This window comes from Podarcis muralis, chromosome 9, assembly GCF_964188315.1.
Source record: "Podarcis muralis chromosome 9, rPodMur119.hap1.1, whole genome shotgun sequence".
NCBI classification, from domain to species: Eukaryota; Metazoa; Chordata; class Lepidosauria; order Squamata; family Lacertidae; genus Podarcis; species Podarcis muralis.
Window position 1 is genome coordinate 1,817,861 of NC_135663.1, and position 19,925 is coordinate 1,837,785.

Here is a 19,925-nt window from a genome sequence, read left to right on the forward strand (position 1 = left end):
GGGCCAATAACCCCCTGCCCTTGTACAAATCTATGGTGCGGCCACATTTGGAAAACTGAGTCCCATTTTGGTCCTCGCCTCAAAAAGGATGGAGCTGTAGAGTTGGAAAAGGGCGATCAAATTAATCAAGGGGGGTGGAGCGAATTTCCTAGAAGATTGCAGCGTTTGGGACTCTTTAGTTTGGAGCAAAGGCAAGAAGACAGAAGTTTATGAAATTATGCCGGCACAGAGAAAGCAGATAAATAAAACTTTCTCTCCCTCTCTCTCTCTCAACACTAGGACTTGCAGACATCCCATGAAATTGAAAGATTCGGGACAGATAAAAGGAAACCCTTCTTCATGCAGTTAAACTATAGAACTCCCTGCCACTCAAGGCAGTGATGACCACCAATTTGGATGGCGTTAAAAAGAGGATTGGGCAAATTCCTGGAAGGGGAGAGGGCTACTGATGGGCTACTAGCCACGAAGGTTATGAGCTGCCACCCCAATTGGAGGCACCAATGCTTCTGAATCTCAGATGCTGGAAACCGCTGGAGGGGAGAGCTGCTCTTGCACTCGGGTCCTACTTGAGGGTTCCTCATGAAGGCATCTGGTTGGCCCCTGTGAGAACAGGAGGCTGGAGGAGAGGGGTCAGCTGTTTCTAGGCTTGTACGTTGCGTTCCTACTCTGGAGAAATTAAGACGGCTGGTGTGGCTGGAGAGCTAATTCACCCAACAAGGAGCCCAACCAAAGAACATTGGGTTTTTTTAAAGGAACTCCTGTGGTGGGGGAAAGGAGAGCTGGAATAACCAGGGAATACCCTCCAATTTTTCTCCACTGGAAATAAGGATGTCCTATTCCATTAGGGACGCGGGTGGCACTGTGGGTTAAACCACAGAACCTAGGACTTGCCGATCAGAAGGTCGGCAGTTCAAATCCCCACGACTGGGTGAGCTCCCGTTGCTCAGTCCCTGCTCCTGCCAACCTAGCAGTTCGAAAGCACGTCAAAGTGCAAGTAGATAAATAGGTACCGCTCCGGCGGGAAGGTAAACGACGTTTCCGTGCGCTGCTCTGGTTGGCCAGAAGCGGCTTAGTCCTGCTGGCCACATGACCCGGAAACTGTACGCCGGCTCCCTCAGCCAATAAAGCGAGATGAGCACCACAGCCCCAAAGCCAGCCACGACTGGACCTAATGGTCAGGGGTCCCTTTACCTTTACCTTTATTCCATTATTATTATTATTATTATTATTATTATTATTATTTCATTATTTCATTATTTCATTATTTCATTATTTCATTATTTCATTATTTCATTATTTCATTATTTCATTATTTCATTATTTCATTATTTCATTATTTCATTATTTATACCCTGCCCATCAGACTTGCCCAGCCACTCTGGGCAGCTTCCAACATATATAAAAACATAATAAAACGCTAAACATTAAAAAAAAAAACTTCCCTGCACAGGGAGGCCTTCAGAAATCTTCTAAAGGTTGTACAGTGGTACCTCGGGTTACATACGCTTCTGGTTAGAGACGCTTCAGGTTACAGACTCCGCTAACCCAGAAATAGTACCTTGGGTTAAGAACTTTGCTTCAGGATGAGAACAGAAATCGCGCGGCTACAGTGGGAGGCCCCATTAGCTAAAGTGGTGCTTCAGGTTAAGAACAGTTTCAGGTTAAGAAGAGACCTCCGGGATGAATTAAGTTCTTAACCCGAGGTACCACTGTATAGTTAACTTATCTCCTTGGCTGAAGGGTTGCATAACCCTCCGATGAAAATAGGGACGTCCTAAGGAAAAGCGGGGTGATTGGGGATCAAATCAGAAGCTAGGACGGCTTCTGTAAATCTGGAACTCTCCCTGGAAAATAGGGGCACTTGGAGGGTCTGCCAGGGTGTCGGGGGGGGGGGCAGGGGATGAGAAAAGGGGGGCAGCAGGATGTAAGGAGAAGCTGCTGGATCAGGTTGGTGGTCCATCGGGTTTAGCATCCAGTCCTCACTGTGGCCAACCAGATGCCACTTCTGGGAAGCCCACGAGCAGGATTTGAGCCACGAGGGAGGTATTGAGGATGGGGGGCAGCCAGGTTGGCAGGGGGGCAGCGGACATATGAACGCACACAGGCTGGAAGACAGAGCACGGCCTCTATTCCAGGATTCCCAAGGCGGAGAGTTTGGCAAAGGCGGGGGGGGTGCTATCCCCTCCAAAGGCCCCCCACCAGAGCCCTGCAGAAGCCTGTTTTTCGGCCCCCCAGCTGCCCTCACAGTAGCAGTCCTGGCTGCAGCCCCATCCTGTTTACAGCCTAATGAACATGAAACCAGAGCCGGGCTGCCGCGCTTGAAAGTCCCCCGTAAAACATCCCGGCTCAAACCGGCGCTTGAAAGGCAGCCGGACGAGACGGCGCTCCAGGCCCCCCCACCCTCCCGTCATTTCCTAACCTCTCCAAAGTTCACCTCCTGCTGGGGAGCTGAGAGCCAGGAGTGTCTCACATGCACAAAGACGTACACAGGTTGCCCCGGCCGTTAGTTGGCGCGGCAAAGGCTTCCCACACAATGCAACGGATGCCGCCCAGATTGCGGGCTGTGCAATGCTCAAGGTTTATGGGGGGCCACCTGAGGCTACGGCAGCGACAGCACCCGACTCGCGGCGCAGAGTCCGGCCAGTTTCCTAAATGCACAGCGGAAGCTGTACAGAGAACCTTTTACACCACGTTTGGACGCGGGTGGCGCTGTGGGTAAAAGCCTCAGCGCCTAGGGCTTGCCGATCGAAAGGTTGGCAGTTCGAATCCCCGCGGCGGGGTGCGCTCCCGTTGCTCGGTCCCAGCGCCTGCCAACCTAGCAGTCCGAAAGCACCCCCAGGTGCAAGTAGATAAATAGGGACCGCTTACTGGCAGGAAGGTAAACGGCGTTTCCGTGTGCTGCGCTGGCTCGCCAGATGCAGCTTTGTCACGCTGGCCACATGACCCGGAAGTGTCTCCGGACAGCGCTGGCCCCTGGCATCTTAAGTGAGATGGGCGCACAACCCCAGAGTCTGTCAAGACTGGCCCGTACGGGCAGGGGTACCTTTACCTTTGGAGTGAATAGAGGAGAGCAGCCCATGTCCTGATGCTGTTATTCAGATCTACGGTGCGCCCCCATTTGGAATAGTGGGCGCCGTTTTCTGGGCACCTTGCCTCCAAAAGGGTCCTGTCAAGTTGGGAAAGCCTCAAAACACGAAGCCAAAATAAGTATTTCTCCCATGAAAACAGGGACATCCTATTCCATCATGATAATTGTACTTTGGGCAGCTTCCAACCTACAGTCGTACCTTGGATCCCAAACGCCTTGGTACCCGGACGTTTTGGCTCCCAAACGCCACAAACCCAGAAGTGAATGTTCAGGTTTGTGAACTATTTTTGGAACCTGAACGTCCGAAGGGGCTTCCGCAGCTTCCAATTGGCTACAGGAGCTTCCTGCAGCCAATCAGCAGCCGCGCTTTGGTTTCCAAACGTTTTGGAAGTCGAACGGACTTCTGGAACGGATTCCATTCAACCTCCAAGCTACGACTCTATATAAAAATATACTAAAACATTAACATCCCTCTGCAGGGTTGCCTTCAGACAGGTCAGGTAACGCCATGCCCTCCAACATTTCCCCAATGAAAATATGGACGTCCTAAGGAAAGTTGGGACACGGGTGGTGCTGTGGGTTAAACCACAGAGCCTAGGACTTGCCAATCCGAAGGTCGGCGGTTCGAATCCCCGCGACGGGGTGAGCTCCCGTTGCTCGGTCCCTGCTCCTGCCAACCTAGCAGTTCAAAAGCACATCAATGTGCAAGTAGATAAATAGATACTGCTCCAGCGGGAAGGTAAACAGCGTTTCCAGAAGCGGCTTAGTCATGCTTTCCAGAAGTGGCTTAGTCCTGCTGGCCACATGACCCAGAAGCTGTACACCAGCTCCCTCGGCCAATAAAGCAAGATGAGCGCCACAACCCCAGAGTCAGCCACGACTGGACCTAACGGTCAAGGGGTCGCTTTACCTTTAAGGAAAAGTGGGACATCAAAGCAGAAACCGAGACAGCTTCTCTAAATCAGGGGTGTCTCTGGAAAACAGGGACCTTTGGAGGGTCTGCTACCCTGTGAGAGAAGATTGCAGTGTTGGGGAGCTTTTAGTTTAGAGAAAAGATGAGTCTGGGCTCATCCCTTTGTGCCACATTTTCAAGGCACAGGTCAGTGCTTTCGAGGTCTCTGTCTGAGTGGGTTTTTGGTTGGCTTGCTTGTTTGTTTGTTTGTTTGTCTGCTTTCCCGGGGAAACCCGCTATTCGTCACTGAATTGGAACAAATGGGACCTGGGTTTTCCATGGAGTCGGAGAGTGTTCTTGTGCTCCTGGCTTGGGGTTTCCCATTGCTGTATCTGCATGGCCACCGTGAGAACAGGAGCCTGGACCGGATGGGCCCCTGGCCTGATCCTGCAGGGGTCTTCTTAAGAGGAAGAAAAGGGGCAAGAAGTAGAGCAAGAAGAACGAAAATCTCCGCACCAGATTAGACTTCCCAGAGGGCATCTTGTGGGGCAGGCAGAGGCCATGAAGCCCACCTCCTTCAGAACCACATTTTGAGGGACGCAGAGTGTGCAGTCACAGTCATATGGTAAAGGAAACTTGGCTAGGTCTCAAGGCGAAGAAGAATATACCAAAGAGGGGGGAAAGGAGGAAAAAACCACCCTTTAAAAAAAAAAAACAACCACATGACTACATTTTATATATTAACTTGTTTAAAACGTACTCCAAATGTCAAGAAAGAAGGAAAGGACGAAATGTAGCAAAAAATAAGGAAAATCCTAGGGTAGAGGGAGGGGGAAATATAATAGCGTCTTTGTGCTGCGAGTCCTTTGGTTCCCATTAGCTCCTTGAAAAGCCAAGAGATTATGAAATCCAATGTCTTAAGAAAGCCAGCATATTAGTTAAGAAAATAAATGTGGGAAGGGGGAGCCGGTGAGGGGCAGCTTTGGGGGAGAGGTTGACAGCGAGGCTCCCAGCCAGGCAGGCGAACAGCGGCCTTGATTTCGGCAGCATTTAAAGCAGCTAGGAAAACAGCCCTGGACAGGTGTCTGTGACTCCCTGGGATGAGGTCATCCCAAGCGGGGCCGGCTGCAGAAGGACACAGGCCTTGAACTTGGCACCTCGTGGGCCGATGCCAAGGTGCAGCCTGGCAGAGCCCGGGCCAAACCGCTACAGTCAGACTGTGCGGCACTACGACTCCTAGGCGGCGCTGGTGGGAGTTGTAGTTTGAGCTAGTTGGAGGGGGCCAAGTTGGCCCAGTGGTCTGCCAGAGGTTAATGCCATAAGGACCTCAGAAGAGTCTGCAGGATCAGGCCAGAGGGGGGCCATCTGGTCCAGCCAGAAGGAGGATTTGGGGGGGAGTGAGAGGTTTGGTTGCACGGGACACAGAGCATCGGGGGTGCCATAATAATAATAAAATTTTTATATACCCCACCCTCCCCAGCCAAGACTAGGCTCAGGGTGGCTAACACCTGATATAAAAGAATTGATCGAAATACAACTTAAAAAACAAGATTAAAATACAACATTAAAACATTTAAACATTAAAATGTAGCCTCCTTTCAGTGGAAACTCAAATCAAAAACTTTTGGGGGGATAAAAACGTCAAGTCATCACCAAGGCAGACTGGTCCTACGTGGGCCAGAAAAAAGCCAGGGAAGTCCCCAAGTAGGAGTTCCATCACAGAAGGAAAAAGGAAAAAGGAAAGAGGGGGAGGGGATCAAGTGGATTCCAAGCCAAAGGCCAGGCAGAACAACTCTGTCTTACAGGCCCTGTGGAAAGAAATCAGATCCCGCAGGGCCCTGGTCTCATGAGACAGAGCGTTCCACCAAGTCGGGGCCAGTGTTGAAAAGGTCCTGCCTCTGGTTGAAGCAGAATGAAAGGTGAGGGGGCGGCACCAAATTTTAACATCGCACGGGGCATCTATGAAGTTTGAGACCCCAAGGTCCACCAAAAGAGGCCAATCAGAGGCCCGTTTTGGGAGACCAGCAAGCAGTATCTGAACCCAGTAGCACTGTCCCTTCCTGCAGTTTCTAGCAACCACCATTCAGAAGCATCACTCCCTCCAGATTTGATCCTGAAATGTCCTACTTTTCCTTAGGGTGTCCCTATTTTTGCTGGATATATGTTGAAGGGTATGGAGTTATCCCACCCCTGAGCTGTCTGAAGGCAATCCTGTAGAGGGAGGTTAATGTTTTATTATGTTTTTTCTATATGTTGGTAGCTGCCCAGCATGGCTGGGGCAACCCAGTCGGGCTGGGTGGTGTATAAAGAGTAAAATTTTCATGATGGAATGGGACGTCCCTCTTATTTTGGCTTTCTGTTTGTGTGGCCTTTCCAACTCAACAAGATCCTTTTGGAGGCAAGGTGACCCGAACACAGCACACCCTGTTCCAAATGGGGGCACACCGTAGATCTGAATAACAGCATTAGGACATTGGCCCTTTCACTTTCAGGGCAGGAGATCAAGAAAGTGCCAGCCAGGGTGTGAATCATCCATGAGGATTTTCCTCACTTTCCTGAGGCAGAAGAAGAAGAAGAAGAGTTTGGATTTGATATCCAGCCTTTCACTCCCTTTAAGGAGTCTCACAAAGCGGCTAACATTCTCCTTTCCCTTCCTCCCCCACAACAAACACTCTGTGGGGTGAGTGGGGCTGAGAGACTTCAAAGAAGTGTGACTGGCCCAAGGTCACCCAGCAGCTGCATGTGGAGGAGCGGAGACGCGAACCCGGTTCACCAGATTATGGGACTACTGCTCTTAACCACTACACCACACTGGCTCTCTACGTTCTTCCGCTATTTCATCCAGCGGATTCACGGGACAGCCCATAATATCTTGTGCTGTATTCACCACCCTCTGTAGGCACTTCCTATCAGATGATGTCAAACGAGCATACCACACCGTGATGCAGTATGAAAGGACACTTTCTATTGTGGACCAGTAGAACGAGAGCATCAAATGTTGCGCCAATTGTCAGCCCCCATCTGAAGGCGGCTGAGCACAGCCTCACAGGCCTAAAACATCTTCCTGGCCTGCAAGCGCATACCGTATTTTTCACTCTATAAGACGCACCAGACCATAAGACGCACCTAGTTTTTGTAGGAGGAAAACAAGGAAAAAAAATATTCTGAATCCCAGAAGCCAGAACAGCAAGAGGGATTGCTGCGCAGCTGTCCTGGCTTATGGGATAGTTGTGTGCAGCCTCTCCCAGGCAGCGGGAGGAAGACTCCCCCAAGAGCCGCACTCCCTTTAAAGAGTGCGCGGAGCGTGTGTGCGGCTCTTTACAGGGAGAGCTGAGCAGAGCCTCCCGCCTGCATTTGCTCCATCAGCCACACACACATTTCCCCTTACTTTTCAGGAGGGGAAAAGTGCGTCTTATAGAGCAAAAAATACGGTATATGGGCATGCTTCCCTCAAGGGTCTTCGCTTTGCACACCGCTGGGGTTGGGGCCAGTGCGCAGTGGCAAGAGGCGGTGGTGGTGCAAGCCCTGCTCCTCATGCACCCCGTTCTACCGACTCACAGCTGAACAGGCGGCGCTGAGCCCCCCCACCCAGAAAGGAAGAATATGGGGAGCCTACCAGGGCCCCTTCCAGGGCAAAGACGGCCGCGGCGCCCGTTTGCTCGAGGGGCTCCATCCGACGTCTCCAGCGCCTGCGGCGGAAGGAGTCGGTCTTGCAGTACTTCAGGTGGAACTTCCAGCCAAAGAGCGAGGCGTATTCCCAGCCTTCTCCTTCCAGCTCCTCCTGTTTATACTGCGGGAAAGAAGGGAAATAAGGTGCTAAGCTAAGCAGTTGGCTCCTTACCTCTCTCGCCCTGATCTGGCCACTCTGATCCACGCGACGGTCACCTCCAGACTGGATTATTGTAACTCGCTCTACATGGGGCTGCCCTTGAGACTGACCCAGAAACTCCAGCGGGTGCAGAATGCTGCGGCGAGGCTCCTTACGGGGTCTTCGCTGCAGGATCACATTCACCCGGTGCTATACCAGCTGCACTGGCTCCCGGTGGAGTACAGGATCAGGTTTAAGGTGCTGGTTTTAACCTTTAAAGCCCTATACGGCCTAGGACCCCCGTACCTACGGGACCGCCTCTCCTGGTATGTCCCACGGAGGAACTTACGATCTTCAAACAAAACACTTTGGAGGTCCCGGGCCACAGAGAAGTTAGGCTGGCCTCAACCAGAGCCAGGGCTTTTTCGAATGTGGCCCCGACATGGTGGAACGCTCTGTCACAAGAGACAAGGGCCCTGCGGGACTTGACATCTTTCTGCAGGGCTTGCAAGACGGAGCTGTTCCGCCAGGCAAAGGCACAGTCTGACCCCCTCCTTCTGTAATCCTCACAGAACTCTAGCCCAATGGTTGCCATTAATCTGATTTGAACTGTTTTTATAATGAAATGATTTTAGAATGTTGTATCATTTTACTGTTGTTAGCCGCTCTGAGCCCGGCTTCGGCTGGGGAGGGCGGGATATAAATTATTATTATTATTATCATCATCATCATATGTGGTGGTATTGTAGTAAGGTTAAAGCTCACTGGGAAATGATATACAGTGGACTCTCAGGTTGTGAATGTGATCCGTGCAGGATGCACGTTCATAACCCGCAGCGTCCGCAACCCGCAGCGGCGCGTCTGTGCACGTCCTCAGAGTCAGCCCATTCTTCAGCCAGCTGACATAGGAGAGACAAACCCTGCCACTGGTAGTGGGAGAATTCCTAGGGTCCCAGGTCCCTTCGTTCCCCCCCCCCATAAAACATTTGAGGGGACTGGTGCCCCCCAAACTTTTTTGCCATTCAAATAGTGTGTGTTTTGTATCTTATGATCAATTATGTGGGGTGGAGCATACCTCCTCCCCCCCCCCATTTTATTCCAGTTGGCACCCCAGCCTGAGACTTTTTGTCCAGGTGCAGTTCTGCATTTCAAAGCAGCGTACTCGAGTGCCCCGTTTTTCCTTTTTGCCCTGGGGCTATCCCTGCAAAAGCCTGCTCTGTCAACCTGAAAAGCAACAAATGGGGTATTCCCCGGCCATTTGCTCCGATTCCGCTTTAAAGAGCGGGTTTTTGCAGGGAAAACTCCCTAGCTTAAAACAAGAGAGCACAGAGACACAGCTTTCGGGTGCCGAGTGTGCCTGGAAATGGCAGAGGAAAAGTGACTGTGGATAAGCCCTTTGTGAATCTTTCATGGAATGAGGGCCTTTCAGAATTTTTTTTAAAAAAACAGGTAATCTGGACCAGGAAATTGCATCCCACAGCGCTGAGTCTCCACCTGCATCTTCCTAGCCCCTCTTCCCCACCTTCTTCATGCGTCTCTTTCGCTTTAAAGGTTTAAAAGCAGCAAATAAAACTTATGGGGGTTTCCCTCTCTGCGCTGGTGGATTTGCTGTGCAAGGGAGACCCCTAGAGAAGAGCTCAAGCAAGTCCAACTAACTGATCCTCACCTCCTAGGAAAAGTCCCTTGCTTTTTCCTGTAGGACTAATTGCAGTCGTTAACAGTCATCAACAGGTTTACCATACTGTTGCAAGAATTTATGTATAGGGGGGGGGGTTGCCCCTCCAGCAGATATCATGCACATGCAGCCCACTACCAAAATCAGCACAATCGCTTTTGTGACTTTTGTGACTTGTCCCCACAAAATACTTCATCACAGTTTCTATTCAAAGGGCCTTGCTGCACGATACCAAATGTAAGAATTCACTGATAAATGGATCTCTGTACTGGCTCACTGGGAAAACTTCAGAAATTCGTATAGACATGTGAGCTCAGCTACTCAGCAGCTTCTCTGCCTGAGTGATAATTCCTGGCATCCTGATACCTGAGTGCCAGACAGGTAGCCATTCCAGAAAGAACAAACCCAGATGAAGACAAAAGGGTGTGATTAACTTGGCTGGGAAACAGGGAAATGTAAAGATCTTTTTTGTTACACTAGATGGGTGTTTGGTGGAGGGCAAGGAGAACCATGGGGCAGGGTCCAGGATGCTTAGATTACTGCCACCAGACCTCCCCTTTCATGATGTAACCATTGATGTGTGAGTGATGTAGTTGGGGGGGGTGTAACATGGGGATTAGCAGCTAATAAAAGTTCGGGGGCTATTTATGTACGCGACCACGACTGTACGCGACCACGACTGTACGCGACCACGACTGCGCGGTTGCTATTAGCCCAGAGATGGAAAGACGATAAGGTCCCTGCCAGACAAGAATGGCAGATTAAGTTGATGGATGATGCCGAAATGAGCAGATATGACCAGAAGAATCAGAAATCAGGAAGACCAAATTTTTAATAAGGAATTGGGGAAATTTATAATCTGTCTTAAAAACCATTGTAAACAGTTAAAATCGTTAGTGGGATTGGAATGTCACTTGTAGTTTAATGGTGAACTTTGGACACAATGGAGATGTAATAATAATTATAATTTATTATTTATACCCCGCCCTTCTGGCTGGGTTTCCCCAGGCATTCTGGGCGGCTTCCAACAAAGTATTAAAATACAGTAGTCTGTTAAACATTTAAAGCTTCCCTAAACAGGGCTGCCTTCAGATGTCTTCTAAATAATAATAATAAAATAATAATAATAAAAGACTTGATTATAAAAGATGCAGGAGGAAATGATTAACAATAGGATCCACAAAGGGGAGGAAGGAAGTCCAGGAGATTCTGTGGAATCTTGTTTTTATATTGTATATTGATATGTTATTGTAAAATTTTAATTTGAAAAACCCAAAAAAATAAATTTACCAAAAAGAAGAAAAGGGGGAGAAAAGAAAAGAAAAGAAAAGAAAAGAAAAGAAAAGAAAAGAAAAGAAAAGAAAAGAAAAGAAAAGAAAAGAAAAGAAAAGAAAAGAAAAGAAAGGGAATGTCCTGTCTGAAATCCTGGAGAGCCATTGCTTGCTGCCTGTCAGTGCTGACATTGTCCAGCAAGCAAGAGAGGTTTTTTAAGCAGCAGTTGTGTGGCCACCTGTCGTGGGTGATCTGGTTGAGATTCCTGCATCGCAAGGGGTTGGCCTAAATGGCCTTTGGGGTCCCTTCCGACTCTACCATTCTATGATTCAATAATAATAATAATAATAATTTATTATTTGTACCCCACCAATCTGGCTGGGCTTCCACAGCCACTCTGGGCGGCTTCAAACAAAGATTAAAAATACATTAAAATGTCACACATTAAAAACTTTCCTAAACAGGGCTGCCTTCAGATGTCTTCTAAATGTCAGGTAGTTGTTTATCTCTTTGACATCTGATGGGAGGGCATTCCACAGGGCGGGTGCCACTACCGAGAAGGCCCGCTGCCTGGTTCCCAGTAACCTCATTTCTTGCAGTGAGGGAACTGCCAGAAGGCCCTTGGAGCTGCACCTCAGTGTCCGGGCTGAACGATGGGGGTGGAGACGCTCCTTCAGGTATACTGGGCTCAGACCGTTTAGGGCTTTAAAGGTCAACACCAACACTTTGAATTGTGCTCGGAAACGTACTGGGAGCCAATGTAGGTCTTTCAGGACCGGTGTTATGTGATCTCGGTGGCTGCTCCCAGTCACCTGTCTAGCTGCCACATTCTGGATTAGTTGTAGTTTCCGGGTCACCTTCAAAGGTAGCCCCACGTAGAGCGCATTGCAGTAGTCCAAGCGGGAGATAACCAGAGCATGCACCACTCTGGTGAGACAGTCCGCTTGGCTTGGCATGCTCTCCCTTTTCTTGCACCCACAACCTCACCCCCCAAAAAAGATGTACCTTCTTCACAGCTTCCCTCTGCGCCAAGTCCCTCCTGCGAAGCCTCACCCATCTCCTGCGCCGGTTCGTGTGGTACATTTTCTCCGCCGGCACCCAGGACTTCGGCCTGTGGTCTGGCGGGATGGTCAAGCCGTATTCCCACCCTTGGAGACAAGACAGATAAGGGATGCAAAAAAGTAAAAAATAAAAAATAAAAATTGGAGCTGCATTCCTGTAGAATTAAAAATGATGCTCAGAATATCTATAGGAGAAAAACCCAAAACAATTCTTGCTGAGCAGATTTGGAAAGGAGGTAGCACAAGATAGGAGAAAACTATTACTGTATGCAATCGCAGCAGCCAGAATACTCCTTGCAAAGAACTGGAAAGGAATTCACATACCTACAAAAGAGGATTGGTTAATTAAACTAACAGAGTTTATAGAACTGGCAAAATTCACTAAAAATATCAAACACACCAGAAATTAAGGGCACAATGGTTATGGTTCGAAGAATATATGAACAAACATGCTGATATGTTTAGACTAAGCTTGTAAGGTGGCTTGATATTATACCATAACAGTACTATAAATGAAGTAATTAGAGCGATAAATGATATGCCATGTAAATAAAAACTTAAATATGACAAGTACTAGTGGAGGGGAGTCAAATGGGTGTGGTACGTCATCCATGTTTCTTTCTTACCCTTTCCCTTTACTCTTTTTGGTTTTGGGGGTTAAGTGTGTGTACCTTATTGTTTGTCTGTTTTTTTGTTTGTAAATATGCTTAAATAAAACATGTAAACATTTATTTATTTATCTTTAAAAAGACATAAAAGGGGGGCATGGAAGTGGCCAGAAGGAACACCTGACCTCTTAAGCAGGCAAGCAGGACCGTTTCGCACTTGGCAATCTCCGTAGGGTGAAAACACAGGGGCAGTATCTTGGAAATGGGCCCCGACGTGTCAGATTTCAAAAGGTTTAGCGTGTGGAACTGCGCTTGGAACATCTGCACCGGCCAAAGCCCACCAGATGAGTTTGCTGACTTGAGGGCAACCAAACCCCAGGAAGATTGAATATCCAAGAGGAGGTTTTGCCCACCAAGGGACGATTGCCATGGAGGACAGAGTAAAGGAGATTTAAAGGAAACAGGGATCCCCCCCCTCCAAAATACCTCTCTCATCGACTGCTCTGTTGAGATCCGTGTCCCATTCCACGTCTTCCCATTTCCATCCCATCGGACATTCGATCTCATCCTTAGACAGGACTTTCTCCCCATTCTGGAAAAGAAGAGAGGGAGCCCGTGAAACCCAGTCCTTTTCCGAAGGGTGGCGGTTGTGGAAAGCTCCCCTAAACCAACATGTGGGATGTGAAACACAAGAGCAGTCAAGTACAACATTCCTAGAGTGAACATGTTTACACATGGGGAGGAATGTTTGTCCAGCCAGCAGGTAAACTTCCTGTTTCCTTCTGGGCTGGGACAGACTTCCTCTGCATGTGACTAGAGGTGGGCATGGCCTCACCTGTGCAGGTAACAGCAAAAGCACAGGGCAGCCATTTCTCTCCTTTTGACTACATGCATCAAAGAAGCAACATCTGCTTAGCCAAAGATGCTCTCCAAGAGAGGACAAAGGGACTGTCTTCTTATGAGATAGTTTTTAGGTATATGTTACTTTCCTAAGATAAGTCTGCCTTCTGGGATCCTATTGTGAACAGAATGATGTGTGAGTAAACCTTTTAATACTTTTATAGAAGACTGTGTTGTGTCTTATCTTTTATGAGGGAATAAGGGGAAAATACCAGAACAGTTATTATAGAGGCTTTAGCGAGCCTGAGCAAACGCATCCGCTGCAAGTTTAAAAAGGCGAATGTTACTCTGCTAAATTGTGACCTTGTTATCACAAGTTGGAAAGGCTATAATCAAAACAATATATCCTCTCCTGCATCCCTGAACATTCCCACGCAACGGAGCCAGTTTCTACAGAAGCATCCCAACAGGGGGATCCTCACCACGTCGGTGTAGGCCTCCGCCATGTGGATCCACTGACCGCCCGGAAGGCGCACTTGATTCTCGAAGACTTCCTCCACGAAGCTCATGTGCCCAGCATCCACATCGTACAGCAACCTGTGTTGGGTGGGATGGAGAGACGACGGGGAGTGGTAAGTATCATTGTTTGGCTGTGCATTGACACCAAAAATAGCTCCGTATGTGTATTGCTAGCGGGGTACCATTGGAAAATTCCACTGGCGCTAAGCAAGATCAGCAGAGGGCCTAACAGCTGATAATTCTCAAACTATCTTATCTCAAGGGCCATTGAACGGAAGAAGGAACAAGCTTGTTTTCTCCTGCTCTGGAGCGTAGGACTCGAACCCATGGCTTCAAACAACAAGAAAGAAGATTCTGACTCAACATCAAGAAGAACATTAAGAGCTCTTTGACAATGGAACAGTCTCCCTTGCTAGGGCAGATCTGAGGGTAAACTATAAGCGGAACGAGTCTGCCCCGTGGCTTGATGGAGGTAGAAACTGTCGTTTCTACGGGGATATACGCTCGGTATTTATTACGCAAAAATTTCCAAATGAATCTGAACTTCAATGTCTAAAATCCCTGGCAGAGGACAAGGATCCTGAGATCATGTTAAGGGTAACCAAATTCTGTAGGATTGCCATAAAACTTAGGGAACCAGCTGTGCTATCATAACGATTAAGGTTTTAAATGATAATTTTAGGTTATATGTTAGTGACTAAGTTTTAATTTATATATATTTTTAACTGTTGCTATATCTGTATTGTCCCTGTTATAACTAATTGCAAATGCAAACGTACCCCTATGGTGTTTTATGATATTTGATATTTATTGTATGTGGGCTGGAACTGGTCTGTGACCAAAATAATAAAATTCATTCGGTCTCCCTTGCAAGGTAGTGGTCTCTCCTTCCTTGGAGGTTTCTAAGCAGAGGTTGGATGGTCATCTGTCAGGGATGCTTTAGCTGAGATTCCTGCATTGCGGGGGGTTGGACTAGATGACCCCAGGGGTCCCTTCCAACTTGACAACCCCCCCGATTCTTTGTACTCACGTCTTCTCGGGGCTGACGAACCAGTCTCCAGCCCAGGCCCAGCCAGTGGAGGGTCTGAAACTGTCCTTTGGCAGCTTAATCTTCCCGGTGACATCCGAGTACTTGGGGTAGGTCAAGCCGGTGGTACCCCAGTTCCCAACCAAGGCCAGCTTGGTCTGGTTTTCATACTGAGACGGGAAACAGAAAGGAGGAAGGGGAAAGTGTTTTAACGGAGAAGAAGCAAGGAAAAGGGTGAGGGAATCCCCAAAGAGGACAGACCCTGACACACACACCCCTACACACACACACACACAGAGGAAACCCTGTGAAACACTGGCGTTATTGCAAGAGGGGAAAGTCTAAGCTGATAGAAAATGTGCCTTTGTGTCATTGAGTTGCCCTTGGATGCTGTGTATCATAGGAGAGGGATGTGTTTGCTTCATTGGCCAAAAAGCTTTGCTTTTGTATGTTTCACTGTTCAAAAACTCCTGAAAGGATGATAATAATTTATTATTTGTACCCCGCCCACCTGGCTGGGCTTCCACAGCCACTCTGGGCGGCTTCCAACAAAGATTAAAAATACATTAAAATGTCATTCATTAAAAACTTCCCTGAACAGGGCTGCCTTCAGATGTCTTCTAAAGGTCAGGTAGTTGTTGTTCTCTTTGACATCGAAAGGGAGGGCGTTCCACAGGCCAGGCGCCACCACCGAGAAGGCCCTCTGCCTGGTTCCCTGTAACTTGGCTTCTCGCAGTGAGGGAACTGCCAGAAGGCCCTCGGCGCTGGACCTCAGTGTCTAGGCTGAACGATGGGGGTGGAGATGCTCCTTCAGGTATACTGAGCTGAGGCTGTTTAGGGGCATCCCACTCAGTTCCCTGGGACTTCCTTGCAGGTAAGTGTCTGCAACAATCTTCCCCAAAACACCTCCGGGTGATTCCATGTATTTTATGCATCTGTCTGTCTGACGGTAGAAGTCAAGGAAACATGGACTTGCCCTGATCGAGGGCTACAAAGACCCCCTTGTAATCCTGAGGACTAAAAGCGTAATTCTCCATTTCAGCTGAAGGGCTACAAGCGGGGAGGGGACTAAAGATCTCCTTTGAAAACAAGCCGCGTGGATGCACAAACAGAAGGATATTTTAATTAGGTGTAAATAAAAATGAGTTTTGGCTGCAAAGGTTTTTCAAAGGCAAAAAAAAAAGAAAGGAGATTGTGACTTAAAAAAACCTTTCTGACAAGAAGAAGTATTCAACAGTAGACAGGGAATGTAGTAGGCTCTCCCCTTCTTGGAATTATTTAAGCAGAGGTCAGACAGCTATCGGTCAGAGGTTCCTCAGCTGTGATTCCAGACCCTCCAACATTTCTCCAATGAAAATAGGGACATCCAGTCCTTATTATTATCATTATTATTATTATTATTACTACTCTGCCCATCTGACTCGGTTGCCCAGTCAGCTTTCAACATATATAAAAACATAATAAAACTATAAAGCCACTTCTGCCCTTCGGAGGAGGTGGGGTTGCGGGCTTCACAGCCCCACCACACACACGGTGGCTGGAGCCCCCACACGATTGGGGGGAATCCCCGACCGCGTCACCCCCTGGCCAGCCAATCAGCTGGCTCTGTGGGCATAGCCTGCCCTATTTAAGGCAGACGTGGCTGGGGATCTCCCTCTCTTTCTGCCTACCAGATGTTCCTGTTCCTTTAAGGTTTTCGTTCCTTGACCTTGCTATGGACCTTGGTTGGTCGCCGTTGAGGGGCCTGGTAGGAATTTTTCTACTTGGCAAATTGGCACCAGCCATTTGATTTTCGCCTACCTTGTAGCAAATCATCACAGCTTTCTGGGTATTGGTGGTTAGGCATTGGTATTGCTCTGTAGATGGAAGAAGGGAGGTAGCACCATCACCTGCCCCACATATTGAAGGGTAGTCCGGTAAAGGATTCTGGGGGGCGTGGCCCTGTCCGAAGCCTAAGGAGGTGAGAGCCTAAGGCACGCCCCCTATCGGTGACCCTGGGGGAGTTCCTAATTGATGTGTATCAGCAGGACTCCCCCTACTGGTGGTTAACCCTTCCAGGACTTCAAGCCGATGGGCTGAAGTCAGATATAGTCGGTTAGGACCAATGCCTAAGCCAATACCGCTCATCCCCTGTAACCAATAAAGTTGTGACCTTATTTTGCCCATTAACCTTAATAATTGTGTCACGTGTCTTTATTTCCACTGGGGGGAGGCGGGAACTTGCCACGCAAAGGGCTGCCTTCTGGTGTCTTGTAAAGGTTGTCTAGTTCCTTATCTCCTTGGCTCGGGGGTCGCATGACTCCAGACCCTCCAACATTTCTCTGATGAATATAGGGATGTACTAAGGAAAAGCAGGACATTCCGGAATCAAATCAGAAACCGGGATGGCTTCTGTAAATCCGGGGCTGTCCCTGGAAAATAGAGGAGCTTGGAGGGTTTGTGATTCCCTTCCAACTCTGCCATTCTATGACTCCACGAAGTCCAAACCTAGCACAACCCAAAGAGGATTTGGCTCACCGTTTCCGCGAAGACCGAGAGCCTCCCCTCGGCCGACTTGTTGAATTCCTTCTCGTCCACGGTCAGCCCCAGCCACAGTTGCACCCGGATCTGGGCCGGGATCCTGGGCCCCATCACCTCTCCTTGAGGACACTGAGACAAAACCGGGAAGAAGCCGTCAAAACCCAGGATCCCTCTGGCCTTCCCGGGCGACGGCTGGATCACAGCTCTTGCCAAAAGTCCCACTGCCCACCCCCCCCACCCCGAGTCCCATCCCATCCCTATTTTGGGGTGTCAAGGAACAGCCGCTCTGCCTTTGTAAGAACCCAATCATTTCGTTTGGTTGTGCCTAACCTTGGGAACTCCCTGCCAATTGATATCAACATAGGTACTCTTTAGGGCACCAGCTAAAAACATTCCTCTTTAGACAAGCCTACCAAAGATACTAAGGAAGTTGGCAAGAATTAGATATCTATTATTTATAATTTTCATTTTACAACAAACAAAAAGCAAAGCACTCTTAAAAATCAAGTTTTTACATATATCGTATTTACACTCCCCTCCCACTCTTTCTGCAGTTCCTTATGTTTATAATTTTCTTACTGCATTTCCAAATGAAACCTATTTATTGCTTATCAGAATTTGAACCTGTTTCAGTATTTTAACTTTTGGTACTGTTGTAGAAAAATCTAGGTGCGAGGCTGCTCAGTCCCCCAGCTGGTCGGGCAGAGCCTGCAGGTTCCTGCGGAATAAAGGAAGGAGTCCAGCCAACCGGAGCAAAGAACTGTAGACCAAAGTTTATTGCGCAACAGGTTCAAAGAGGAATTTTGAACCCCAAGGATGGGGTGGCAAGGACTTTTAAAACTTTCCCACCATATCCCAGAATACTGTTTGTACAGCATCATTGGGGCAAGACTGGGGATGAGCTCTTGGGCACTCCCTGGGTGGGGTGTTGTGTATGTGCCCTCATGCTTGAGGGATTATGGCAGGAGAGAAAGATAAAGGAGTCCTTTCCTCTAAGGCCAGAATGGCATTGGAATGAAGAGAATTGGTCAAACTACTGATTTTATATGAATTTATAAAGTTAGATATCTTCCCTGAGCTGTCAAGTCGAAAGGACTTGCCCCAGGACAAGGATATGTAAAGAGTTTTATTGTTCTTTGGCGATAGGTACTTGAGAGGTGTTGCTCGGTCCCAGCTCCTGCCAACCTAGCAGTTCGAAAGCACGTCAAAGTGCAAGTAGATAAATAGGTACCGCTCTGGAGGGAGGAAAACGGCGTTTCTGTGCGCTGCTCTGGTTTGCCAGAAGCGGCTTAGTCATGCTGGCCACATGACCCAGAAGCTGTACGCCGGCTCCCTCGGTCAATAAAGCGAGATGAGCGCCGCAACCCCAGAGTCAGTCATGACTGGACCTAATGGTCAGGGGTCCCTTTACCCTTTATACTTGAGAGGTGTTAAGAGATGTGTCAGGACATGTTTGCCAAGGTTGAACTAGTGTAACCGCTGTCTGTTGTTGTTGTTTAGTCGTTTAGTTGTGTCCGACTCTTCCTGACTTCATGGACCAGAGCACGCCAGGCACTCCTGTCTTCCACTGCCTCCTGCAGTTTGGTCAAACTCATGCTGGTCTCTTCTAGAACACTGTCCAACCATCTCATCCCCTTCTCCTTGTACCCTCCATCTTTCCCAACATCAGGGTCTTTTCCAGGGAGCCTTCTCTCCTCAAGAGGTGGCCAAAGTACTGGAGCCTAAGCTTCAGGATCTGTCTACCCCTCCCTTTTTGTGACATGACAGTGATGTAGCAATGATGCTGTACGAACTGTATTCTGGGATATGGTGGGAAAGTTTTAAAAGTCCTGGTCACCCCATCCTCGGGGTTCAAAATTCCTCTTTGAACCTATTGCGCAATAAACTTTGGTCTACAGCTATTTGCTCCGGTTGGCTGGACTCCTTCCTTTATTCCGCAGGGAGCCGCGGGCTCTGCCCAACCAGCTGGGGGACTGAGCAGCCTCTCACTAGAATTTTCCGTAACATTACATTTTAAAGTATCACTGTGTATTTATCCCAACCATTTTACAGTTTTCTCTCTTTGCAGAACCGCGTTGTGGTCATTATTTCTGCAATGCGGTGCCCTAAACATTTCACAAAAGGAATTGATTTTCTTTTCTTTTTCCTTAAAGACATTTCGGCGCCGACAGAGCCTACCTTCAAGAAAATGGTCTGGAGCTTCCCACAGTTTTTGCCGCAACAACTGGCCCCGCTCCGGGAAAAGAGGACCTCGTGGGCCGGCACCCGGGCGTAAGCCACGCGCCGGTCGCCCTGCAACATCCAGATGACCACGTCTGGCAGGCTGTTCTGAGGCTGGAAGAGAGGTTTGGGGGCAAAGCTGTTGAGCTTTTTGGGCAAGATCACGAAAAAGGCATTTTAAGCTATTTTTATGGGGAAATGGCAAAAAAATGGCACTGTCGACATGGGCTGCCATACACCGGATTTCCCCAGACATTTCCCAGATTTTCACCCGGACACTGCTGTCAACCACAGTATTCCGGATATGTCCAGGAAAATCGAATGTATGGCAACCCTACTCGTGAGAAAAGCCAAGTGGCAAAGAGGGTGACTACATTCTGCATGGACTGGTTTCA

General features: G+C 48.6%; 1 protein-coding gene across 8 annotated transcripts in view; it reads right to left on the bottom strand.

The window, feature by feature from the left end:
- DYSF (dysferlin) overlaps positions 1-19,925 on the bottom strand; it is a 187,337-nt gene that overhangs the window by 91,317 nt on the left and 76,095 nt on the right. For all 8 annotated transcript variants that reach the window (XM_077933691.1, XM_077933693.1, XM_077933695.1 and 5 more), the window contains 7 exons: positions 19,489-19,644; positions 17,308-17,439; positions 14,794-14,960; positions 13,727-13,841; positions 12,891-12,996; positions 11,741-11,883; positions 7,597-7,770 (listed from right to left, as the gene is read on the bottom strand). In XM_077933691.1, coding sequence (XP_077789817.1) covers positions 7,597-7,770; positions 11,741-11,883; positions 12,891-12,996; positions 13,727-13,841; positions 14,794-14,960; positions 17,308-17,439; positions 19,489-19,644 — 993 coding nt within the window. The remainder of the gene's footprint in view (positions 1-7,596; positions 7,771-11,740; positions 11,884-12,890; positions 12,997-13,726; positions 13,842-14,793; positions 14,961-17,307; positions 17,440-19,488; positions 19,645-19,925) is intronic.